Source organism: Mus caroli, unplaced genomic scaffold (genome assembly GCF_978045245.1).
Source record: "Mus caroli unplaced genomic scaffold, Mus_caroli_1 scaffold_13, whole genome shotgun sequence".
Taxonomy (NCBI): Eukaryota; Metazoa; Chordata; class Mammalia; order Rodentia; family Muridae; genus Mus; species Mus caroli.
The window spans coordinates 118,543,877-118,566,529 of record NW_028227268.1 but is presented as its reverse complement, the minus strand read 5'-3'; the positions used below and the strand labels follow the sequence as shown (position 1 = coordinate 118,566,529).

Sequence of the window (22,653 nt, the reverse complement as noted above, 5' to 3'; positions counted from 1 at the left end):
GAGAGATGGGTCAGCATTAAATGCATCGCTGCTCTTGTAGAGGACCTGCGTTTGGTTTCCAGCGCCCTCATCCTGGCTCACAACCATCTGTAACTTTACTTCCAGACTACATGGTGCCTCTTCTCACCTCCTTGGGCACTACATACATGTGGTACACATACATACATTCCTGCATGCACACATACACACAAAATTAAATAAAAAGGTTTTTTTTTTTTAAGTTAAAAAAAAACCTAAGCCGGGCGTGGTGGCGCACGCCTTTAATCCCAGCACTCGGGAGGCAGAGGCAGGTGGATTTCTGAGTTCGAGGCCAGCCTGGTCTACAAAGTGAGTTCCAGGACAGCCGGGGCTACACAGAGAAACCCTGTCTCGAAAAAACCAAAAAAAAAAAAAATAAATAAATAAATAAAAAAACCTCAGGGGGAAAAAGAATCAGTTTATCTCAGGCGCTTTTCTATTGCTGGGATAAAACCCATGATTAAGGCAATATTTGTAGAGTTTGTTGTGGGCTTACATATGTTCCAGAGGCTTAGAGTTCATGACCATGATAGCAGGGGGCATGGCAGCAGATAAGACAGGCTCGGTGCTGGAGCAGTAGCTGAGAGCTCACATCTTGATCCACAAGAGAGGTGAGTAGAAATGGCTGTGGGTCTTTGAAACCTCAAAACCTGCACATAATGGCATAGCTCTTCAACCAAGGCCACACTTCTAGTCCTTCCCAGATAGCTCCACCAGCTGGACACCAAATATTCAAACATATGAGCCTAAGATGGTCGTTCTCATCCAAACTCCCACATAGTTGAAATGTAAATGGCTGGGTTGAGGATAGCTCAGTTAGTGTTGGAAGCCGACTCCTAGCAGAAAGCGGCTACCATCTCTGCAGCCATCTCTGTTTACCTACAGGTGGTGCTTGTCCACCCTGACGAGAGACTGGTTTTCCTAGCAGGATGGTTTTGCAAGAAGCCCACCACAGCTGAACACACTCTGATAACATCTTGTTTTTCTCCTATACATCCCAGATTTGTGGTTAAGTGTTTCTAGCTGCACTTTCCAGCTTGTGCTTATATACCCATAGTTGCCTTACTGAGACTTGAGACTTGATCAGACAGTCTTGTCTCCACTCCATTCTTCACATCTCTTGCCCATCAGTTCTCTCTCTCTCTCTCTCTCTCTCTCTCCCCCCCCCCCCCCCCCCCGGAGAGGTTGCTTGTAATCCCAATGTTGGGGAAGCATAGACAAGGGGGACGGAGGTTTCAGTCAGCAGTGATTGATTTGTCTGCTCCACCAGGCCTTGGCTGCCAAGAAGTACAGATAGGACTTGTTCAGCCAACCTTTGCTGTCTCAAGAGCTTAGATGAGACCTAACTTGCCAGACTCACAGTTTGAAGCACTCCGGAAGTTAGTTTGTTGTTTTAATTCCGTAGTCTCTTTTTTTGTTGTTGTTGGTTTTTGTTTTGTTTTTTGAGACAGGGTTTCTCTGTATAGCCCTGGCTGTCCTGGAACTCACTTTGTAGACCAGGCTGGCCTCGAACTCAGAAATCTGCCTGTCTCTACCTCCCGAGTGCTGGGATTAAAGGCGTGCGCCACCACCGCCCAGTTTGTCTCAGCCTCTTAAGTGCACCATCACACTCGGGCTTTGGAGAAAGAGCATCCTGCTTGCTCAGAGTCTTGCCCATCTGTTTTAAACGGTCGAAGAGCTTTTAAAGGTTCAGCCTTTAAAAGCTCTTGGAGGAGGCCTGAGTTTGGATCTCAGTACCCATTAGAGTGCCTCAAAATCTCCTTTAAACTCCAGTTCCAGGATATTCGAGGCTTCTGGTCTCCACAGGCTCTGGCGCTCTCTCTCTCTCTCTCTCTTTTAAAAATTGTTATAGATTTTTGTTCTGTTGATTAGACAAATATTGTCTGTTGATGCCTTGACACAGAAGAACACAAGGTGTAGACAGAACATTTGCCAAGCCATGTGTGAGGTCCTGGGTTCCACCTCCAGCACCCAAGGAGGAAGGGAACTCACATAGTTTGTGAACAATTTTAGGGGTATAAAGACTGTCTTTAGTTTATCCTCAGAATGTCCAGGACATACAACCCTGCGATTATCGAGATGAATTCCCAGGTACAGAGGGGAAAAGGTCGTTGGAGAGAACCAGTTAGCTGCAGAGTTTCAAGAGCTCGGAGGTGTGGGTATGGACCGTGCAACTGTAGATTTGGGGGACTCCCACCGGCCTGTGTTTGAAAGGGAAGCTGGCGAGGGGAGGGCGTGGTTTTCTCTAGTCCTGCCCCCAGCCACTGGGCTGAGGCGTGGCCTTCCTCCAACCTGCTCCGGTCCAACATGGCTCCGCGGTTGTGCATCATCTCTGCAGCGGCACGGCGGCTATTCACGAAGCCGAGACCCCGTGCTGGGGACCTCGCGGCTGCGGGTGCTGTGCGGTGAGAGGCCGACCGGGCTGACTGCGTGCCCGGAACAGGAGCAGGGGAGGGGGCTGGAATGAAAAACAGACTCTCCGGTTTGGAATTGAGGGGTTAGAGGCAGAGAGCTACCAGGATGTAGGCCTGAGGCTGAGAAAGAATGGGGAAGGTGAAAAGGTATGGGGATGGTTTTGGTTTTTAAACAGGTTTGTACTACATGTGATTCGACCTCGGAATCCTCTTGCCTCTGCCTCCCAGATAGTGCTGGTATGCACTACCATGCCTAGCTGGGCAGGTTCTTTGTCCTGTTTGGTACCTGGATCTGGGCTGAGAATAAAAAATGAGGTGAGTGGGAGGGACAGGTTTTGAGCCCTGGATCCTGGACGAAGGCAGAGGATATTGGCAGCCTTTTGCCTGGCCTTTGTGGTTTAGCACGCGCTGGGGTCTTCTGAGCCAGCAGGAAGTTTTAGAAGGAAGGAGAGGAGGACTGGGGTACGGTGGGAATTCCCAAAGTGATTCCGCACCCTGCTTTGTACAGGTGGGTCAACAGAGTGGGGTGGGAGCTGTTCAAGGTCAGCGTCCGTGCCATGCCGAGGCAACTCTGGATGTTAGGACCCAGGTCTTACCATGCACTCTGCACTTTGTACCACGGCTGGTGGCCTCCTAGTAGAGAGGCTCAATTCTGGCTTTGGAGAGCTTGGCTTCCCCTGACTGGCTCTGGGCTGCTCCTCCCTCCTCGATGCCACGCCCGGTGCTACCCCCATCTCTGCACCTATCACCCAGAGCACTTCTGACCCTGCTCTCCTGTTTCCCAGCCCCACACCCTCACAAGTTTTAGGACAGGGTTTGTGCAAAAAGCATTAGCTAAAGAAGTGGAACACCTGCCCTCACACCTGTGGAAAGGGATCTGCGTTACTCCTGCCCCAGCCCAAGAATGTAGCCATGGAGTTCCGTTAGATCGCTGTGCACATTAGGAAAGTAGGAAAGCACAGATAGAAGAGTTGGGACGTGTGCCCTTCACTTCCGTGCTGGGTAATGAGAGAGAAGCCGACATTGGGAAAAAAGCCTGGAGTGTTCCTTGTAAACTCAGCCTTTTCTGGAGGGATGACCTTGGGTAGGAGGAGAAAACAGGATGTGTCTGATAGCCTTGTTTTCTCTTGCTAGGAAGAGAACTCAGGAGTTTAGGTATGCTAGGCTAATGTAGTGCTCTCTCCACCAAGTAAACTATGACATCTCCAGCCCTCATTGGATTAAAGAGACCATGCTTATGCCTCCAACAATTTCTGTCATTGTGAGAAAGGATATCCAGAAAAATAATCTTTTATAACATTTAAAAAATTATTTTAAGCCTAGAGGTGGTGCACGACTTCAATTCAAGCACTCAAGGCAATCAGATCTTCGAGTTCAAGGCCAGTCTGGTCTACAAAGTGAGTTCCAGGACAGCCAGGGCTACTCAGAGAGACCCTGTCTCAAAAATCAAAAGGAAAAAAAAAAATATTTTGGGCCAGGTGTGGCAGCATGCACCTTTAATTCCAGTACTTAAAAGGCAGAGGCAGGAGGATCTCTGGGTTGGAAGCCCTCATAGTTCTACGTACCCAGCTCCAAGACAGTTAGGACTACATAGAAAGTCAAACAAACAAAAGTTATTCTGAGGACTAGAGACATGGCTCCACACTTCTGAGCACTGGCTCTTTAAGAGTACAGAGGTTGATTCCCAGCGCATGTGCACTCACGCATGCGCTGGTTCACAGCTGCCTGTTACTCTACTTCCAGGCCTTCTTCTGGCCTGGTCCAGGTGTGCAAGTGATGCCCATGCAGGCAAAAACCAACACATAACATAATTTAAAAACTACTTTGTGTGCATATGCAAATGAACACTTGTATTTGTGTGTGTGTACATACATGTCATATGGTCGGTCTTATGGCACATGTGTGGAGGTCACCTTGTGGCTCCCAGGCATCTAACTGAGGTCGTTAGACTTGGCAGCCAGTGCCTTTACACTGGCCCAAGATCATCTGTTTTCCCTTTATTTATTTATTTATTTATTGTTTGTTTGTTTGTTTTGTTTTTTTGAGACAGGGTTTCTCTGTGTAGCCCTGGCTGTCCTGGAACTCACTCTGTAGACCAGGCTGGCCTGGAACTCAGAAATCCACCTGCCTCTGCCTCCCGAGTGCTGGGACTAAAGGCTAAAGGCGTGCGCCACCACGCCCAGCAGGATTTTTCTTTTACTTATGTGTGTGTAGAGGTGAGAGAGAATGAGAATGTGCACATGGGTGCAGGTGCCCACTCAGGCCAGAAGATGGCGTGGAATCCCCCAGAACTGGAGCTGCCCTACCGATGGAGGTGCTGGGAACCAAACTCAGGTCCTTCTCTTAACCACCGAGCCAGGCGTCCAGCCCTCAAGATCATCTTTTATGATACCCATTTCGCACATGAAGACAGTGAGGCAGACAAAGGAGCGGAGAGAGTTGGTGGTAGCTCTTTTATGTGGCAGGCACCCAGAGGCAGCTGCTTCTGACTTGGCAGTCCTGGCTAGTTGATGGTAAGCCTCGGTTTCCTTCTGTAAAATGGGCATGGTGAGCCCTGCTATGCACTTTTTCCAGGATTGCTGTGAAGGGACTGGACACTGATCAAGCCCTTGTCAGTGACTTGCTCATAGTGACTTCAGTGGTCTAATGCTCTGGTCCTACACTGAGACCTGAGACCACCCCTTCTTCCTGACCCTCAGCCTGCTCTTTGCCTTTCTGGAGTCACTCCTGGGGCTATCGGTAAAGAGACCTCATGGTAGACCCTTAACACCAGGAGCCATCTGGCTGCCCCCTCATTGTTTTAAAAAATTGTACTGTGACAGGAGAGGTGAATATGATTAAAGCACATTGTACAAAATCCTCAAAGAATTCATACATTTAAAAAAATGTACTGTGAGGATTAGCTTTTATTGCATAGTAGCTGCTCAATAAACAATGCTATTAGCCAGGCTTAATACCTTGTTTTCCTATCACTATCACTGGTAGACTGAGGCAGGGGAATCATGAGTTAGAAGCTAGCCTGGGATACATAGCAGGACTCTTTTTTTTTTGGAATTATTTCATTTATTTATTTATTTATTTATTTTTATTGTTTTGGTTTTTTTGAGACAGGGTTTCTCTGTGTAGTCCTGACTGTCCTGGAACTCACGCTGTAGACCAGGCTGGTCTCGAACTCAGAAATCCACCTGCTTCTGCCTCCCAAGTGCCAGGACTAAAGGCATGTGACACCAACACCCGGCTTATTTATTTCTTTTATGTGAGTACACTGTAGCTGTCTTCAGACACACCAGAAGAGGGCATCAGATCCCATTACAGATGGTTGTGAGCCACCATGTGGTTGCTGGGAATTGAACTCAGGTCCTCTGGAAGGACAGTCAGCGCTCTTAACCTCTAAGCCATCTCTCCAGTCCCAGCAAGACTCTTGAAAGAAACAAATAAGAAATTCTTGTTGCTTCTGCACTAATCTTGTTAACAAAACTTCAGTGAGTTTTGCTGGGTTTGCTTGTGTGTTTATGTTTCCTCTTGTAGGGGTCAAACACAGGACCTCATGCATGCTAGGCAAGTATTTTACCACTGAGCTCTATATCTGCAGCCCCAAGCATTAGTTCTTATAGCTGAGAACACCTCTCTCATGACAAGCAGAAATGTGGCCCCTTTCTAAAGCCAGCCAGTTCAAATCGAGATGTTTTAGGACCTACAGAGAGCTGAGCTTCCTAGTCTGGAAAGTTCTGAGGTTCTCGAGCCACCGCACTTGGAAAGGCATCGGGATGGAGTGCCGGTGTCGGTAGGAGTGTGACATCTACAATACCTGCCTAAGGAGATGAAAATGCCCCGGGCTAGGTTAAATGATTACTGAGCTGTGTGTCAGAGGCATTGTGTTAGTTCTGGTGAGGGATGGGAGAGTGATGGTGTGCATAGACTGTCACTTGCTCTATAGCTGTGGGAAAAGACAGAGCTGTTTAAAATGAATGAAAGTTGAGGTGGAAATGTTTTCCCAGCCCTCTACATCCCTGCTATCATTCCTAGCCTGGGCTACTTATTTGGTTAGGCTTTTTTTGTTTGTATTTTGTTTTTAAGATTAAAAAAAGACTTGCTTTATTTATGTGTTGTTTTGCATGAGTTTATGTGAAGTGTTTATGCAGAAGCTGGCAAAGGCCAGATCTCTTGAAACTGGAATTATAGAAGTGAGATGCCTGGTGGGTACTGGGAACCAAACTCAGGTCTACTGCAGTAGCAGTAATTACTATTAGCCACTGAGCCATCTCCAGCCCTTGGTTTGTGTGTGTGTGTTTTTAAAGATTTAGTTATTTTATATATATATATGAATGAGTGAGTGAGTGAGTGAGTGAGTATACTGTAGATGTTTACAAACACACCAGAAGAGGGCATCGGATCCTATTACAGATGGTCCAGCCCTTAGTAGACACAGAGTCTAACTCTAGCTACTAACTCTAGCTAGCCTGGAACTCTCTCACAGACCACACAAAGTTCTACCAGCCTCTGCTTCCTGACTGTTGAGATTCAAGGTGTGTGCCACCAAGACCAGCCTGTTTCCATCTTTAATTATGTGTGTAGGTGTGTATCTGAGTGGATTTGTGTATGTGAGTGTAGACAGTAGGCCAGAGGGGTGGATGAGAGCCCCTGGAGCTGGAGACGGTTGTGAGCCACCAGCCTGGGACAGAACTCAGGTCCTTGGCAAGAGCAGGAAGTGCCATCTTAACTGAGCCATCTCTCTAGCCCCATTAGTGTGTGTCTGTTTTGTTTGGGGACGTGGTTTCCTCTATGTAACCCCTGCTGTCCTGAAATTCAATATATAAACCAGGCTAACCTCAAACTCACAAAGGTAGGGATTAAATACATATGCTACCATGCCTGCATTGTTAGTGGGGTTTTGTTTGTTTGTTTGGATTTTTTGAGACAAGGTCTCATATAGTTCAAACTCACTATGTGTCTGAGGATAACCTTGAACTATTATAGGCGTGCTTCACCAAACCTGGCCTGTATAGGCTTTAAAAACTGATTGGGGTTGGAAAGATGGTATCATAGTTAACAGTGTAACCATGAGACCTGGGTTTGGATGCCAGCGAGCATGTGACAATGGGTGTTGTCTCTCATGTGCCTGTAGCCCCAGTACTGTAGTGGGCAGAGACTGGAAGATCACTGGGGCTTGCTGGCTGTCATGCTGACTTGGGTAGGAGGACAAGGAGAGACTCTGTCCCAAAGGAATAGAGGGAGAACCAGCTGCCTTTTTCTTATGAGCACAGATGCAAATGTATTTCTCTCTCTCTCTCTCTCTCACACACACACACACAGAGAGAGAGAGAGAGAGACAGACAGACAGAGTCTAAAATGCAGACTATAGCCATGCATGGTGTATGTCCATGATTCTAGAACTTCCAGGCAGGATCACCAGTGTGAAGCCAGCCTGTGTTAGGAGTTCCAGGCTAGCCCAGGCTGAATAATGAGCCCCACCCCCAATAAAAAGTTAAATTGCTGGGTCCACCCATCCCCAGAGGTTTTGCGCCATAGTCTGGGATGGAGCCTGAGAGCTTTGAATAAATTCTTAGGCTGTGCTGATAGTGTTAGTCCAAGAAGCACAGTAGGAGGGATACTTGCTCCAAAATTCCCAAACTTAAAAGGGAGCTAGAATCTCAAGTAGAGAAGTAGAGATATTCAGACTTTGCTTTGTGGGCATAGAGTTAGCAGTGGTTTCCAACCTTTCTAAAACTGTATCCCTTTGATACAGTTCCTCATACTGTGGTGACCCCAACCTATAAAATTGTTTCATTGCTACTTCATAACTGGGATTTTGTTACTGTTAGGAATTGTAACATAAATATCTGGCATACAATTCCCAAAGGGGTCTGGACCCACAGATTGAGGACCCTGAAGCAGAGGCCTGTTACAAAAATGCTTTCTGGTTGGGGCAATGGCTCAGCCTGTAACATTCATGCCATGTAGACTGAGAACTTGGCTTCAGAGCTCCAGCGTCCATGTGAGAAGCCAGGTGTGTGTCCCTGTGACTAAGCACTGGCAGAAGGGACAGAAGGCTCCTCAAGCCTGCTGACCAGCTTGTCTTGCCACCCATTGAGCTCGAGGTTAGCAAGAGATGATGTTGCAGAAACTTGAGGAGAGCAATAGGTAGCTAATATCAATTTCTAGCACTTATGCAAACACACAAACATGCACGCACACATCATACACACACTCTTACACATAATGGATGCTCATACACACATGTACATGTACACACACATGAATGCATACACACACACACTCACAGACACATGCACATACCTGCATGGGCTCATACACACACACACACACACACACACACACACACACACACTGCACAGACAATGCTTTAAAGAACAGAGTGGAGGTCAGAGGTAGAGTGCCTGTCTGGCACATGCCAGGCTCTGGCTTCTGTCCTAGCACTCTAGGAAACAAAATACTTTGCAAAAATTAAGGAGCAGATTAAGGAGAGGGGGAAATGGGAAATGGGAGAGCCATTAGGAAGTGAGAAGTAGTGATGTTAGCTGCTGTCTGCCATGCTAGGCCTTTCCTCTAATAGTCCCATCCTCCACCCCTGTTTTACAGAGGAGTGAAAGGTGAAGCATTAGCTGGGTTTGTCCCTGCAACACTGACATGTTATTTTGTTCTTCTGCTGCGGTGGCTGGAATGGAAAGGCCCCGAGTCTGAGTTCACATTCTGGGTCAAGGTTTCCATTTTCTTTAACTTTCAGGCTTTAGTATCTATCTATCTATCATCCATCCTTCCATCCATCCATCCATCCATCCATCCATCCATCCATCCATCCATCCGTCTTACATCTGTGCCTCTTTCCCGTTCATTTCCTAAACACAGATTGAACATATGCGGTGTGTAAGTCTTGTTCCAGTTACTGGAGACAACAGAACACACCAGGTCCTCACCTGTCTCAGTGAGGGTTTCATTGCAGTGAAGAGGCACCATGACCATGGCAACTGTTTTTTTTTTTTCTTTCTTTTTTGGTTTTTCAAGACAGGATTTCTCTGTGTGTAGACCTGGCTGTTCTAGAACTTCCTCTGTAGACCAGGCTGGCCTCAGACTCACAGAGATCTGCCTGTCTCCGCCTCCCAAATGCTGGAATTAAAGGTGTGCGGCATCATGTTCTGCTCATGGCAACTCCTATAAAGGCAAACATCCTCATGGTGGGAAGTAGGGCAGTATCCATGGAGACACGGTGCTGGAGAAAGAGCTGATAACTTTCCATCCATAGACAGCAGCAGGAGACTGTGTGCCACACTTCCTCTAACAGGGCCACACTTACTCCAGTAAGGTCACGCCTAATAGTAACACTTCCTAGGGTCGAATATTCAAACACATGAGTCTAGGGGGCCATTCCTATTGAAACCACCACACCACCCTAGTGAAGAATCCGGCGGGGGGGGGGGCGGGGAGGGGAGGAGCTGAACAGAAAGAACTCTTTTGGATTTTGGTATGTTTCATTTTTTCCCCCTGTGCTGGAGATGGAACCCAGCATGCTATGCTGGGTAGGCAAATATTCTTCCATGGAAGTATATCTCTAGCTTAGGTCTAGGGCTTTGCATGTTCCCACAGAATGAAACACGGGAGCAGAGGGAGAAGGATAGGAGAATATCACTGGAAAAGTGAAACTTGAACACCGGAGGGCTGGGGAGATGGCTCAGTGGTTAAGGGTGCTTGCTGCTTTTGCTGAGGACCTGGGTTCAGTCCCCAGCATCCACGTGGTGGCTCCCGACCATTTATAACTCCAGTTTCTAGGGGCTCAGTGTTCTTGTCTGGCACCCATGTGGTGGACATATATACATTCAGGTAAACACAGTAGGTAAATGCATCGTTTTTGGAAATGTATTTAAGGATGTTGACTTGAAACTGAGACTTCCCTTGGGTCCGAACAAGTCTCTTATTGAGTTTTTACCTATGTAACAGATCTTCCTGGGGTAGTGTTCTTACCTGGCTTAGCAGTTAAGAGCACTGGCTATTTTTCTGGAGAACCAGGGTTTAATTCCTGGCACCCACCTGATAGCTCACAATTGTCTGTAACAATAGTTCCAGGGCATCTGTTACCATCTTCTGGCCTCCTGGGATGCAGGCCTGGAAGTGGTGCACAGACACACATGCAGGTAAAATATCCGTATACCGAAAGGAAAATAAGATTTAATAGAAAAAGAAAAGACCAGGGGCCGGGCGTGGTGGCGCATGCCTTTAATCCCAGCACTCGGGAGGCAGAGGCAGGCGGATTTCTGAGTTCGAGGCCAGCCTGGTCTACAGAGTGAGTTCCAAGACAGTCAGGGCTACACAGAGAAACCCTGTCTCAAAAAAAAAAAAAAAAAAAAAAAAAAAGAAAGACCTAGCTGGGTGGGCTGCTATGTCTTGCTTACTCAACACATGGGAAACAGCCCTGCAGGCAGGATTTGAATGGTAGGAAGAGAAGAAGGAATTAAAGCTCCAGGAAGCTCCCCTCTCTTCCGCTCCCCTCTCCAGCATTGAAGCCCCAGGCTCACTCTTCTGGAGCAGCCTCTGGATATTTATCTTGGCCACTACTGACGTTAATGAGTTACTGCGAGCCTAGCTCTGGAGCAAAGGTCTGGGTGGGCAAGTAGAGCCGCTTTTCTGCATGTTACTACCTCCTCCTGGGGCAGCAGCCATGTCCATTTAGAGCAAAGGCCACACCCTTCGGTGCCCCACTTGAGGGGCTGGTTTTCAAGTGCTGGTCTCCGATTTGTCCTTATGACCCTTGGAAGTTGCTTAAACAGTAAGCTGCTGCTGATCCTGAAGGGGGCGGTAGTGGAGCGCACACTAATGGTGTGTTGCTTAGGAAGCTCCTGCGGTGAAATGTAGGTCATGAGGCTAGGGGAGCATGGGAATTATTGGGGCTCCTGGGCCTCCACATGGCCCTCTCAACTCCTCTGTTCTGCAGCTTCTATTCCAAGGACAGTGAAGGAAGCTGGTTCCGTTCCCTCTTTGTCCACAAGGTGGATCCTCGGAAGGACGCCCACTCCACTCTGCTGTCCAAGAAGGAGACTAGTAACCTCTACAAGATCCAGTGTGAGTGGCTGCTGAACTGGAGGGCTCCACCCTTAGGCTTTTTGTGGGTGGGGCTGGGGCGAAGAGCTGAGAGGATGAGGATGGTCCATGCTGTCCTGAGAGCCTTGGCCCTGTTTGGGGCCTGCTCACTCTGACACCCTTCACACACACACACACACACACACACACACACACACACACACGTAATTATTTCACGCACCTCACCTCCTGCTCTCTGTCCTGTGTTGCAGTTCACAACGTGAAGCCCGAATGTCTGGATGCCTACAACAGTCTGACGTGAGTGTCTTGAATTGTGCCCAGTCACTGCTCGGATGTCGGGGGTAGGGGCCCTCTTTGCCAAGAAAGCCTTCGAACATCCTCTGCCCGTTCTCCAGACACAGTCAAGGGACGTAGATTCTAGATCTAGAAGCCCTACGGGTATCTTCCCACCTCTGCTTCTTAGAGAGGAGACAGGCTCAGCCCTGGGGCTGGGGGGGCCCTTGGTGGCCAGTGCGAGCCCTGCCCCTTCTTATGCCCCTCCCACAGGGAGGCTGTACTGCCCAAGCTGCACCTGGATGAAGACTATCCCTGCTCGCTTGTGGGCAACTGGAACACGTGGTACGGGGAGCAGGACCAGGCAGGTGAGGTTCCCTTGTCTCCGGTGCCACTGCTGCCAACCAGCCTTTGTCTCCAACAGCTCTCATATCTGTCTGCCCTCCTCTCCCTGCAGCATCTCTGAGGGTCTGGGGAAGTGTGTTTCTTTCATACCCCATTGCCCTACTCAAACACCTGTTGGCTACTCAGTGTTCTCAGGCTGCCCGAGAGGTCTGAGTCCATCCTTGCTGGGTCCACAGCCAGACTTCTCCACATCCTCTGCTCACTGTGCTGCCTGCCCTGCGTCTGACTCCCCAGCCAGAACTGCTCCACCTAGAACCGTTCAGTTTTTCCTCCCTTGCCTACTTTACTTGGTTTGGTTTACCAGCTTTTTATTTTGTTTGAGATGGGTCTTACCGTGTAGTCCAGGCTGACCTAGAACTGGGTACTGTACCTGCCTCAGCCTCCTGAGTGCTGAAATTCTTTGGTTGATTGTCTTTTTGCTTGTTTTTCGGGGTCAGGCTTTCTCTGTGTCACCTTGGCTGTCCTAGAACTCACTTTGTAGACCAGGCTGGCCTTGAACTCAGAGGTCTGCTTGCCTTTGCCTCCTGAGTGCTGGGATTAAAGCAACGGTTCTACCTTCCTAATGCTGCTACTCATTAATACAGTTTCTCATGTTGTGGTGACCCCCCCCCCAACTATAAAGTGATTTTCATTGCTACTAGATAACCGTACTTTTGATATTGTTATAAATTGTAATGTAGATATCAGATCTCTGCCCTCTGTAGAGGTTATGATCCACAAGTTGAGAAAAAGTGGATTAGACATGTGTGACCATGCTTGGCTTATTCACTTGCCTTTTAAGGTTATTTTCCAGTCTGTCTACAGTGCACGTGTGCACGTGCACACACACGCACCATGCTATATCCATGGAGGTCAGTGGACCATGGTTCTCGCCTTCACCTTGTTGAGGCAGGGTCTCCTTTGTTTCTGCTGCTGCACAGCGTGCACTCCAGTCTAGATCACAGATGTGCACTTCTGCACCTGGCTTTGTCATTCGGGTTCCGGGGAGCAAGCTCAGTTTGTCGAGCTTGAAGCAAGAGCCCTTCCCTGCCAAGCCATCTTACCAGCTCTCACCTCTCTTATTGTTTTGTATTTTGGTGTAAGACAAGAATCCTTCAGAAAGACTGGATTCTTTGCACTTTTGCTGGGTCAGGGACTGTCCCTGGCTCTCTGATCTCTACTACTTGGCTCTTCATTCCTTGGTCATGCACCCTATAGCTGCCGATATACTTGTCTGTCTTCTTGTATAGGTAGTGAGTTCTAAGGGTCAGGGCCTATATTTCTCTGTAATATTGAATACCTAATGAAAATATTTCCTCTTTTTAAAAGATTCATGCTGTAGGGGCTGGAGAGATGGCCCAGTGGTTAAGAACACTGGCTGTTCTTCCAGAGGTCTCAGGTTCCGTCCCCAGCATCCACATGATGGCTGGCAAATTCTGTAACTTCAGGAAATCCCACACCCTCTGCTGGCCTCTACTGGCACTGCAGGCACATGGTTCATAGAGGAACATGTAAACATTTCTAGATATAGAACAAAAAAGTAAATAGTCCTCAGAAAAATCTTATCAAAACATTTATGCTAGGTCAACAGTTATAAGCAATATTGCACTTATAGAGGACCTGAATTCAATTTTTGGCACCAATTTGGTAGCTCACAACCATCCATAATCTAGTTCCAGGAAGTTCACATCCTCTTCTGATGGATGCCATGGGCACCAGGCACACATATGGTGTGCTTACATGCATGTATGCACGTAGACAAACACTCATATACATAAGTTTGATCTTGAAAAACAAAGACAAAAAATTTTTTTTGACTTCTCTGTATAGCCCCGGCTATCCTAGAACTCTGTAGTCTAGGCTGGCCTTGAACTGAGATCTGCCTGCCTCTGTCTCCTGAATGCTGGGATTAAAGGCATGGGCCACCATTGCCTAACTTGAAAAAAAATTTTTTTTTCCTAAGTTCATGCTGGCTCATCCTGTAATCCTAGAATTCAGGAGACTGAAACAGAAGGACTGCTGTGAGTTCAAGGACAGCCTGGTCTCCAGAGTGAGCTCCAGGCCTATAGAATGAGGTTGTGTCTCAAAACAACAACAACAACAACAAAAAAAAAACCAAAAAAAAAAAAAAAACAAACAAAATAAAACCAAACCAAAAAACTCCCAAAAGTTTCAATTCCGTGGTCATCTCTGACACACATCGAGTGCTAACTGATTGGTGTGCCTGGCTCACGCTGCTGTTGGCAGAGAGCTGTAAACATTGCCAGCGTGGTAGAGTATGGTGTGGGATGGTACAGCCGATACAGCCTTCTCAGCTTCGCTCAACAACAGGCGCTCGATACCTGTCTCAATTCTGATAGGTATGTGTTTGTAAAAAGAGAAAAATCTATGAGCCTAGCGTGGTGGTGCACATCTGTAATCCCAGTACAGGAAACAGAGGCAGAAGTTCAGGTCCAGCCTGGTGTTCGTATCAACTTTAGGCCAGTGAGGGCTTCACAGAGAAATCCTGACTCAAACAATAAAGTTAGGAAATGTGTTAAAGAGAAGAGCAGCCGGGCGGTGGTGGCGCACGCCTTTAATCCCAGCACTTGGGAGGCAGAGGCAGGCGGATTTCTGAGTTTGAGGCCAGCCTGGTCTACAAAGTGAGTTCCAGGACAGCCAGGGCTATACAGAGAAACCCTGTCTCGAAAAAAACAAAAAAAAAAAAAAAAGGAGAGCAGCTCTTGGTAACCCTCTACTCTGTCTTGGTCATAGGCATTGGCATGATAAACAAGGACAAGCCATTTGCCTTCAGCTTAGCACTGGCAATAGAACTTCTTGGCTGCCATAATAAAATAGCACAGACTTAAAGAACATAAGTGCATCCTTGATCATTGGGAGCCAGAAGGCAGAAATCAAGATTGGCTCTGTCTGGGCTTCCTCTGCGGCCACAGGGAAGATCCCTCCTGCCTCCTGCAACTAATGGTTGCTAGAAACCCTTGACATTCTTTGGCATGTGGACACATCAGTCTGAGCGTGCTGTGTTTCCTGGGTTACATGGTGTCCCCTTTGTGTGCGATCTTTCTCTTCATATATGGGCACCAGATACTGGATTGAAGTTCTATCCAGTGTTATATAGGCTTAACTCAGTTATGTACAGAGACCATGTTTTCAGACTAGGTCACACAGTGAGGCTCTGGCAGGGTACTGAGGGGCTACTGTTTAAGCCAGCAGAGAACATGACTGGGGAAATCTAATAGGACAAAGGGCTCTTGGAGAGAAAGAGGCTGGCTTCTCCCTGGACCTCTCCTGGGCTTCTGTAGTCAGTCTCTTGAGTCATCAGGAGGTCTTGTGTACATTGGCATCTCTGTATGTATCCTCCTACCCCTAACCACACGCTGGTACGTTCCTGGTATCCCAGTTTAATCCTTAGTTTGATTTTTTTTCCATTCCCTTGGTGCCTTCTTCCTTCTGTCTGTCCCTCCCTTAATTCCTCCTTTCGTTCCTTTTTTTTTTTTTTTTTTTGGACAGATTCTTATATAGCTTGGGCTGGCCTTGAACCTTCTGATCCTCTTGTCTCCTGTGTGTCACCAGCCAGTCCAGTTTTATGCAGTGTTGGGGATTTGAACCCAGGGCTTTGTTCAGGCTACCAGTTGAGGTACATCCCCAGCCTTCTTCCTTTCTTTTTAAGGTGGGGTTTCCCTCTGTTACCCAGACATTGGCTCAAGATATCATCCTGCGTCAGCTTCCTAAGTGGCTGGGACCACAAGCTCCCTGTTTCCATATGTAGCTGCAACTGTTTTTGTTTGCTTATTTTTCTTAAGTTCAATGCCTCGGAAGGTTCCTGTTTTGTTATTGTTGTTTGGTTGTTTTTGCAGAGATATGGATACTAGGGCCTCCTGCTGTTAGGTGAGTGGTCTAGCCTGAGCTACAGCACCAGCCTCTTAGAGCATCCTGTGTCTGTTCATCAGACTTACTCCTCCGGTCCGTCCGGCCCCTCATGGTCTACTGTCCATCTGTGTGTGCACTGCTGTTCCTAGGATGGAAGACACTCAGATCATCTTTTGCTTGGTTTTCTTTGTGATGCTGTAGATGACAGCCAGGTCCTTCTGCATGCCAAGCGTGTGTTTTATCAGTAGCCACCCCCTCACCTCATCTGATCCTCTTGTTGCTGCTATTTAAGGAATGTGAGTAGGATTTTGTGGACGAGAGCATTGAGTCCTTGAAGGGGTCAAAGGCCATCAAGCTGAGCAGAGCTAGTGCTCTCCTGGGCTTGCCACTGGGGTCACCTCCCCACCACCCCCACCCAGTGCTCCGCCTCACCAAGACAGATGGAGCTAGGAGACCTCTGCTCTGCTGCCACATACAGTCCAGCCCTGGTGTCAGGCAGGCAGGATCCCCGTAGCTCCTTCACCTGTATTCCTATCCCCAACAGTACACCTATGGCGGTTCTCAGGTGGCTACCCGGCCCTCATGGACTGCATGAACAAGCTAAAAAACAACAAGGTATCCCAGCATCCTGTGTGCATGTTGCTTCCAGCCCAGCCCTGTGTGGAGGGGAGTGTGGGACAAATTCCCCTGGCACCCATAGGGCACACTGACAGGGTAGCACAGTCCCCTGGCTATGGTGCCTGTAATGCTCTTCCTTCAGGAGTACCTTGAGTTCCGGAAGGAACGGAGCAAGATGCTGCTGTCCAGGAGAAACCAGTTGCTTCTGGAGTTCAGCTTCTGGAATGAGCCACAGCCCCGAGCTGGCCCCAATATCTATGAGCTGAGGACATATAAACTCAAGGTACCTCACTTCCAACAAAGCCACCCCCTCCCCCTGCCCTCTATCTTCTCTGCTATTGTGTTGCTTGCTTTGCAAGAGCTCAGGGTAGGGTGGCCTGATGCTTCTCCAGCTTTATGAGCTCAGAGCTGAGGTGTGTGCATTGGTGTGCACAGCTGACATCAAATGTGAGTCAGGGCCCAGGAACGAGAGGCCCTCCGGGTCAGGGAAAGGCTAGTTTCCCATATCTGCCTCTATGATGTTGGGAGTCCTGGTGGGGCTCACTGGCTTCTCTCTCTGGGTCTCTTTCAGCCAGGAACCATGATTGAATGGGGAAACAACTGGTAAGTTGGCACTGGGCTTGGGAATGTGGCAGTCCCTGCTGTCCTGGGAACCCATTAGGTTCCTAGTGGGCTTGTTCTGGGCTGTGACCCAGGAGCCCGGCATGCTCTGGTCCTTGAAGTGCTCAGATAAGTTTCCACCTGAGCAGGACAGGTTCTCTAGAGGAAAGGGCTGCCAACCAGCCAGCAGCTGCACTCCCAGAGTCCATTCCCTTGGCCCCACTTTGGACCCTTTCCAAAAATATGTGGCCAAGGAATCATCCGGGCCACCTTGGGGGACGATTGGCTGAGCTTCTGTCCCTTGTTCTCTGCCATCTCCAGGGCTCGGGCCATCAAGTACCGCCAGGAGAACCAGGAGGCGGTGGGAGGCTTCTTTTCACAAATAGGAGAGCTCTACGTGGTGCATCACTTATGGGGTAGGTTGGAGGCACTCAAGCCTCTGTCCGTCCCTTCATAAAACATGTGGATGCATTTGTGTTCCGATAGTTCTTACGTCCTAGCAGAGGGAGACTGCATTCTCAGACATAAACTAGCACAAAGGACCCATTTCACAGTGAGACATACTGGGGAAGACTAGGCAGGGGGACAACAAGGACTTTTTTGGCTCGAGTAGGCAAGATCATTCTGAAGGATGAAATACAAATCTTGAGCTGTAGGTTGAGAACACCAGCTAGGAACTGTGGGAGGCAGGGGTGTGTGGGGAGGTTTCCAATGGAAGGAGGGGCATGTGGAGTGGGGAGGCCGTCGATGTGTGGATGGGAGGAGAGATGGGTGGGGGAGCAACTGGGAAGAGTGAAGACAGGCTGGAGGACAGCTACAGATCAAGCTGTGGTGGGAGGAGGAGTATGTATGAGTTCTGTAGCCACCATGTTCTTTGCCAAGAGTGCCTGGCGGGGATCAAAGTAGGAAACCAGGCAGGTGACATGGGCTGACTTCCGGTAGTGGTACTAGCGTGCTCAGACAGATCCATTGCTCTGTGGTCAGTGGGACATGAGAACAGATTGCTGGAGGAGGAAGGGGAGGCTAAGGGAGCACTCAGCTCATCCCTAAGCAGCTGTGTGCCCTTGTCTATGGCAAGGAGGTCTAGGAGAGGAGCAAGGTCATGGGATGGAGTGTAATTTGGGGAGTATTATATATTTAGAATGCGGATGTTGGGCTAGCCAGATGGCTCAGTAGGTGAGGGCACTTGCCACCAAGCCTGACAACCTGAGCTGGTTTCCAGGATCCACTGGAATTTGACTCCTGCCACTTATCTTCCGACCTCCACACACTCCCCCCTAACTATAAATGAATATGTAAATTTAGTAAGATAATTATAAGATACATATGCATCCAACTAGAAATATCACATGGGCAGTGAATATAGGAGTCCATGGGAGAATTTGAGACTGGAAGGGAGTTGCCAACATATGTGTATGCTTCCAAACCCTTAAGCCCTACCACAGGGCCTTTGTTACATGCCAGCCCTCCCCCGCTCCCCCCGCAATGCTTTTTCCCAACAGACTACACTTGGTTTGCTTTCACCTGCTAGCTCTGGAACTTTGATCTAATTCCTTAGAGTCATTGTTTCCTTGTTACCCAAGATCTCCTGTCATCTCTTTCCCCACTTTTTTTTTTTTTTTTTTTTTTTGGTTTTGGTTTTTCGAGACAGGGTTTCCCTGTGTAGCCCTGGCTGTCCTGGAACTCACTTTGTAGACTAGGCTGGCCTCGACCTCAGAAATCCGCCTGCCTCTGCCTCCCGAGTGCTGGGATTAAAGGCGTGTGCCACCACGCCCGGCTGTTTTTTTTTTTTTATAAGCATTGTTTGTAATCATCTGAAATTGATCTTTTTCATATGTGTGACTGGATGATTGACACAGCAGTGTGTGCAGTGTTTGTTTGCAGGCTAAGGCACAGGATCTGGGGAGGAAGAGAGAGGAGGGATTTGGGGCAATGCAGGGTTCTTGTGCTGAGGACGGGATTAGGCTCTCTGAAGAATGAGCCTCTGCCTTTTTCACAGCCTACAAAGATTTGCAATCTCGGGAGGAGACTCGAAATGCGGCCTGGAGAAAGAGGGGCTGGGATGAAAATGTCTATTACACAGGTGAGTGTTCCCTTTGGGCGTTAGTGGCACCTTTGCAAGCGGTCTGCTAGGAGACCTGGGGATGCAGGACTCTGCAAGTTTCTCTGCAAGGACAGATAACATCACGTGGTCACCCCCAGGGTAGGAACTCACGGTTTTATAAGCATTTGTCTTCTGTCATGCGCCCCATCCCCACCCCCTCACCTTTTGAGCCAGTGTCTTGCTGTGTTGCCCACGCTCATTCTGAGTAGACATTTTCCCTCAGTCTCTCAAGTTGCTGGGTTACAGGCATGTGCCACTGGGTACAGGTGGGAACTTACTTGGACATGAGTGTGACATTCCACACGATCCAATGAGTCCTGAGGCCTTAGGATTCTTTTTTTTTTTTTTTTAATTTATTTATTTATTTATTATATGTAAGTACACTGTAGATGTCTTCAGACACTCCAGAAGAGGGCGCCAGATCTTGTTACAGATGGTTGTGAGCCACCATGTGGTTGCTGGGATTTGAACTCTGGACCTTCGGAAGAGCAGTCGGGTGCTCTTACCCACTGAGCCATCTCACCAGCCCAGGCCTTAGGATTCTAATACAGAGGTGACATATAACCCTGTGTCAGTTCTGTACCTCTCAGAGGCTGCTTCCTCTCGGAGGACAGGGTTATGGAAAGTGCTTTGCCCTGATAACATCAAAACATGCAGCCAATTTTTTGAGTGAATTTTTCCTGAAACTGTTGCCACTGCTAGAAGCCCAAAGATGCACACAGGGTCAGTAGGTACTGACTGAGCCTTCACTACATGCTGGACAGGCAGGTAAGGGGGAGCATGTGAGAAGCATGAGTCTGTCCCACCCTTGATGCCTTTAGTCTTCCACACGTCTACTGGGTGGGCAAGAGCATGTGTGCTAAAGGAGGTGGCATGAGCCTTGCTATTCCAAGTGTGGTCCCAGCGGACAGCCCCGGCATCCGCTGGTTACTTCAGAAAAATGCCGACTTAGCGTCTCCTGACCGTCTATGAACTAGATTTGTAGGGATTTATATACACATCAGAGTCTGAGAAATTAAACACAGGAAGCAAGAACTAAACTCTAGGTGGAGAGATGGCTCAGTGGTTAAGCATTATACTGTTCTTAGAGACCCAAGTTCAGTTCCCCGTACTCACCGTGGGAGGCTCACAGCTGCCTGTAAAACCAGCTCTGGTGCATCTGGCGCTTTTATCTCCTGACCTCCATGGGCACTGCACCCACATGTAGATGTATACACATGAAAAATAGAAAATCCTTTTTTAAAAAATCTCTCCTCCTGGGGACTCTCCACTGACATCCATCCCCCCACTGGCATGGCCTCCTAAGCTGTACCGGCACAGTTGCACCAAGTCAAACCTCAGGCCTTGCAGCTCTTCTTCCTTGCTGGTGTATGTATACCGCTATAGCTCTCGCTTGCTTGTTGTTTTGGTGTTGGGGGTCGAATCCGAGACCTCACTCACACTAATCAGCATACACTTAATCACAGAACCGCAGCCCTGCCCGTAGGATTGATCGTTTTGCTTCAGCTGACCTCTGTGTCCTTGTTTTCATAGCATTAGGCTTTGTATGTCTTGCTTGTTTTGGAGGCATTGACGATAGAATCCGAGGGTTCATATAGGCTAGGGAAGTGCACTACCGCTGAGCGATCTCACTTTCACATACATAGAAGGTGAATAAAAATTTCCAAAATACTTGGCTTATTACCACCTAATCCTGTCTCATAACTTGGGAACTGTGGGCCTCTCTCAGATGACAGTAGGGACCCCTCCCTGTCACGGGCTTTTGTGAGTTTTGGGTTGGTGACCAAGGGTACCTCCCTTGCCCCGGGCACCCTGTAACCTCTGCTTTCCTCCCCGTAGTCCCCTTGGTTCGACACATGGAGTCACGAATCATGATTCCTCTGAAGATTTCTCCTCTCCAGTGAGGCTGGTACTGCCTCCACCTCCTTCCCTTTCTCCTGTGGACTATCCTGGAAAGGAGGCGCTTCTAGGCCACCTGGCACAGTTTTCTCTGAACTCTGGAAGACTTCTGATGGGTGGTGGTCAGCTTCGACAAGGATGACGTTTTCTGAGAACTTAGTCTGTCCGTACCCAGCCAACCTCTCTCCCATGCTGGATGAAGAAGTTCTTGACTTCCCTAGCTGCAGAATAGCAACCTTTTAAGCTTTCACACACTTTCCTCTTAAGACCCGTCATCTCCAGGACATAAGTCCCCAGCTCCTAACTGTGGCCATGGCTTAGTTGCATAAAAGCAGGCATGACTGGCTGTTAGGAGGTATGGTGTGAAAGGGTATCAGTCCAGGTATGGCCTGGAAACTCTCTGGTGTCTACTTGTTAAAAAAGCAAGCCTGAGCCTTTAAAAAAAAAAAAAAAAAAAAAAAATCCTGGAACTGCCATAAAATCTGAAGTCGTGACAGTCAGGAGGAAATCCAGAAGTCATCGGTGTCAGTAGGTGGTCCAGAAGTCTACTTAAAGGGCTAGGAAAAGGATGGAAGTGGGAAGGATCTGCGTACATGAGACAGCCTTGAAGCAGGAACCCTTCACAAGTTGGCACATAGGTTTCAGAATTTAAAATACAGAATAGGGAAGATAGGACAGAGGTGACAGAGGATCTTAAGGGACCACCTGGTTCCTAGACAGATGGAGAGGCGTATCCATGTTTTCCTACATAATGTGGTTAAAACTTGAATTTGTGCTCCAGCTCTTCTGTACTTCTTCCTTCCTACAGGCAGAAACACAGGCTGAGACCTATAGTTCCATCAAATTCTTTCTTTCCCTACTTGACATTGTCCCCCAAACCCTCATTTTGCAGAAATACTAGGTCTGTGGAGTAGGTTGTGATTCTGGGGTCTCTTCAATGACCCCCGTACCTCATGAACCCCTGCTTAGCATGGTTGTGCTACCATCCCAGGAGAATGTTGACTGGAATAGTTGATGGAACCAAATTAAATATTTACTGTACATTGTGGTGTTGTCTTCATCTACAAGGAATCTCAGTAGTTGTCTAAGGCAGGGCGGCTTCCAGTTGGCTGAGGGGTACACTGGCCTTGATCTCTTAGGGAGACCATCTTCATCTTCATCCCAGAGCAAGAAAAGGAGCTGTTTTTGCGCCACCAGGTATTCAATGTTCATGTTTCAGGCTGCAGACAACCAGAATTTACTCCAGAAATGCCAGACATAGGAAACATCTGAAGCTTACAGATACTGCACTAGAGTCTTGGGGGGAAAATAAAACAAAACAAAACAGTGATGCACTTGTGTGAAGCAGGAAGCAGGTGTAATATAGGATTATGCCCTTGCCTCAGTTCCTTTCTGGGTGTAGTGACTCCGAAAGAAGTTAGA

General features: G+C 48.2%; 1 protein-coding gene across 2 annotated transcripts; it reads left to right on the top strand.

Annotated features, from left to right (window-relative positions):
• The first annotated feature begins 2,280 nt into the window (after positions 1-2,280).
• Positions 2,281-22,272, top strand: Nipsnap1 (nipsnap homolog 1). Of its 2 annotated transcripts, none has more exons than XM_085829147.1 (10): positions 2,281-2,423; positions 11,377-11,504; positions 11,735-11,780; positions 12,030-12,124; positions 16,555-16,625; positions 16,771-16,911; positions 17,200-17,231; positions 17,550-17,644; positions 19,228-19,311; positions 21,172-22,272. In XM_085829147.1, exons 1-10 carry the CDS (start codon positions 2,326-2,328, stop codon positions 21,234-21,236), a joined length of 855 nt encoding a protein of 284 aa, XP_085685273.1. In that variant the 5' UTR covers positions 2,281-2,325; the 3' UTR covers positions 21,237-22,272. The 2 variants fall into 2 exon arrangements, with proteins under 2 accessions (XP_085685273.1, XP_085685272.1); XM_085829146.1 differs by lacking the exon at positions 2,281-2,423 and adding an exon at positions 11,228-11,293.
• The last annotated feature ends 381 nt before the right edge of the window (positions 22,273-22,653 follow it).

What these genes read in the sequence shown, in the direction of transcription:
- Nipsnap1 (XM_085829147.1), top strand. Translation starts at nt 2,326, where the DNA reads ATGGCTCCGCGGTTGTGCATCATCTCTGCAGCGGCACGGCGGCTATTC. An exon ending in GCGGCTGCGGGTGCTGTGCG is followed by an intron (nt 2,424 to 11,376) that starts GTGAGAGGCCGA and finishes TCTGTTCTGCAG; the next exon opens with CTTCTATTCCAAGGACAGTG. An exon ending in ATTGAATGGGGAAACAACTG is followed by an intron (nt 17,232 to 17,549) that starts GTAAGTTGGCAC and finishes TGCCATCTCCAG; the next exon opens with GGCTCGGGCCATCAAGTACC.